General features: G+C 39.8%; 1 protein-coding gene across 1 annotated transcript; it reads left to right on the forward strand.

The window, feature by feature from the left end:
* Window positions 1-58: 58 nt before the first annotated feature.
* Window positions 59-1,211, forward strand: LOC123966831 (B-cell receptor CD22-like; the record flags this gene model as incomplete). The annotated part of the gene is made up of 2 exons (XM_046042939.1): window positions 59-226; window positions 942-1,211. Coding segments are annotated over 2 exons (438 nt in total), but the record flags the coding sequence as incomplete, so codon positions are not given.
* Between the last annotated feature and the right edge of the window lie 329 nt (window positions 1,212-1,540).

Below are 1,540 nucleotides of genomic sequence, written 5' to 3' on the forward strand. Positions count from 1 at the left end.
TCAGATCTCCAGGTGCAGGTGAGCAGATTACAGATCTATGAGTCTTATAACTGGGCAGAGCTGAAGTGTCACAGCAGTTGTCTTCCACCTGGTCATCCTTCCTACATCTGGTACAAGAATGGAAAGAACATTTCAGAAGGAACATCTTATTCAGCCTCCTTTTATCCTGCAGACAGTTTTTCCTGTGCCGTAGGAGGATATGAGGAGTCCCGCTCTCCTTCAGTGTGTAAGTTTACATCCAGTCTTCCACTGACATGACACCATCTGGTGGAGCCTTTAACCTATTGTACTGCACATTAACTGCATGTAACTCAGTGGTATTTGGTTATTAATTGTGGAACTGGATGAAAACTAAATCATTTCCCCATGAGATTGTAGACATGTTGCATAATTAGTTTTTATTCCCTGTCTTCACTGTAATATAAAACTCAGAATGTACTGATGTCTTGATTGATTGATTGATGTTTACCCACTAGAGGTCATCAGTAGACATGGTGGTGTCTAAAAACACTAAACCAGGATCATTTGCTTGGTCTCCTGTCTTCAGCACTGCCGGACTCTTTATGTCTGTGATGTTTATGTGCTTTAGGTTTAGAACATCCTTCTATTTTGGTATATTTAACATGTACCTTAGGTGAACCCCCTTATACACACACACTACAGTAGCTGCAGCCTAACAAATGAATGAAAGAGAATGATGAAGGAAACTTCTTAAAGGACATAAAGATTACCACTCTCCTTCAGTCCATTGCTTCAGTATCAAAGTGTCCAACTTGAATCCATGGTAACAAGAACCCATGTAGTTTCTGATACAGGAGGAAATCAAGCTGCACCTCCACTTTGTGTTCATATGAAATATTGTCCATTTAAAATGCTCCACTGTGAAAACTCAACCTCATCTTGAAATGAAATGTTACATGTGTTCATGTTTTCTCCTCCAGATGCTCCAAAGCTTCCCTCTGTGTCAGTGAGTCCCTCTGCTGAGATAGTGGAGGGCAGTTCAGTGACTCTGACCTGCAGCAGTGATGCTAACCCAGCAGCTACTTATACCTGGTATAAATATCATGGAAATCCAAACCTTCATCTTCCCAGTAAAGAACCACAGCTTATCTTGAGCTCCATCCTGCCCTCTGACTCTAGAGGGTATTACTGTGCAGTAGAGAATGATCTGGGAATGAGGACATCTGGATTAGTCCCTATTAATGTGAAATGTGAGTAAAACACAGCAAATTTAAAAAGCTTTAAGCAGACAATGACAACTTTTTAAAGCTTAATTATCCAGTCAAATGTTTTGCTAATCATGCACTTTCTTCAGCTCTAACATCCAGCATCCAACATCTGGCGTGGCCAAAGGCTTCTGTCCTGTTATCGACTCTATATCCCCAAAATTACTTGTGCATCTCAGAAAATTTCAGTATTGTGAAAAGGTTTATTTTTTCCCTATAATTGAAGTCATAAAGTGAATGTAGTCTAGATTCACTACACATAAAGTGAAATTCAGGCCTTTATTTGTTTTACTCTTGATGATTATGGCTTACAG

This window comes from Micropterus dolomieu, unplaced genomic scaffold, assembly GCF_021292245.1.
Source record: "Micropterus dolomieu isolate WLL.071019.BEF.003 ecotype Adirondacks unplaced genomic scaffold, ASM2129224v1 contig_14363, whole genome shotgun sequence".
In the NCBI taxonomy this organism is placed as follows: domain Eukaryota; kingdom Metazoa; phylum Chordata; class Actinopteri; order Centrarchiformes; family Centrarchidae; genus Micropterus; species Micropterus dolomieu.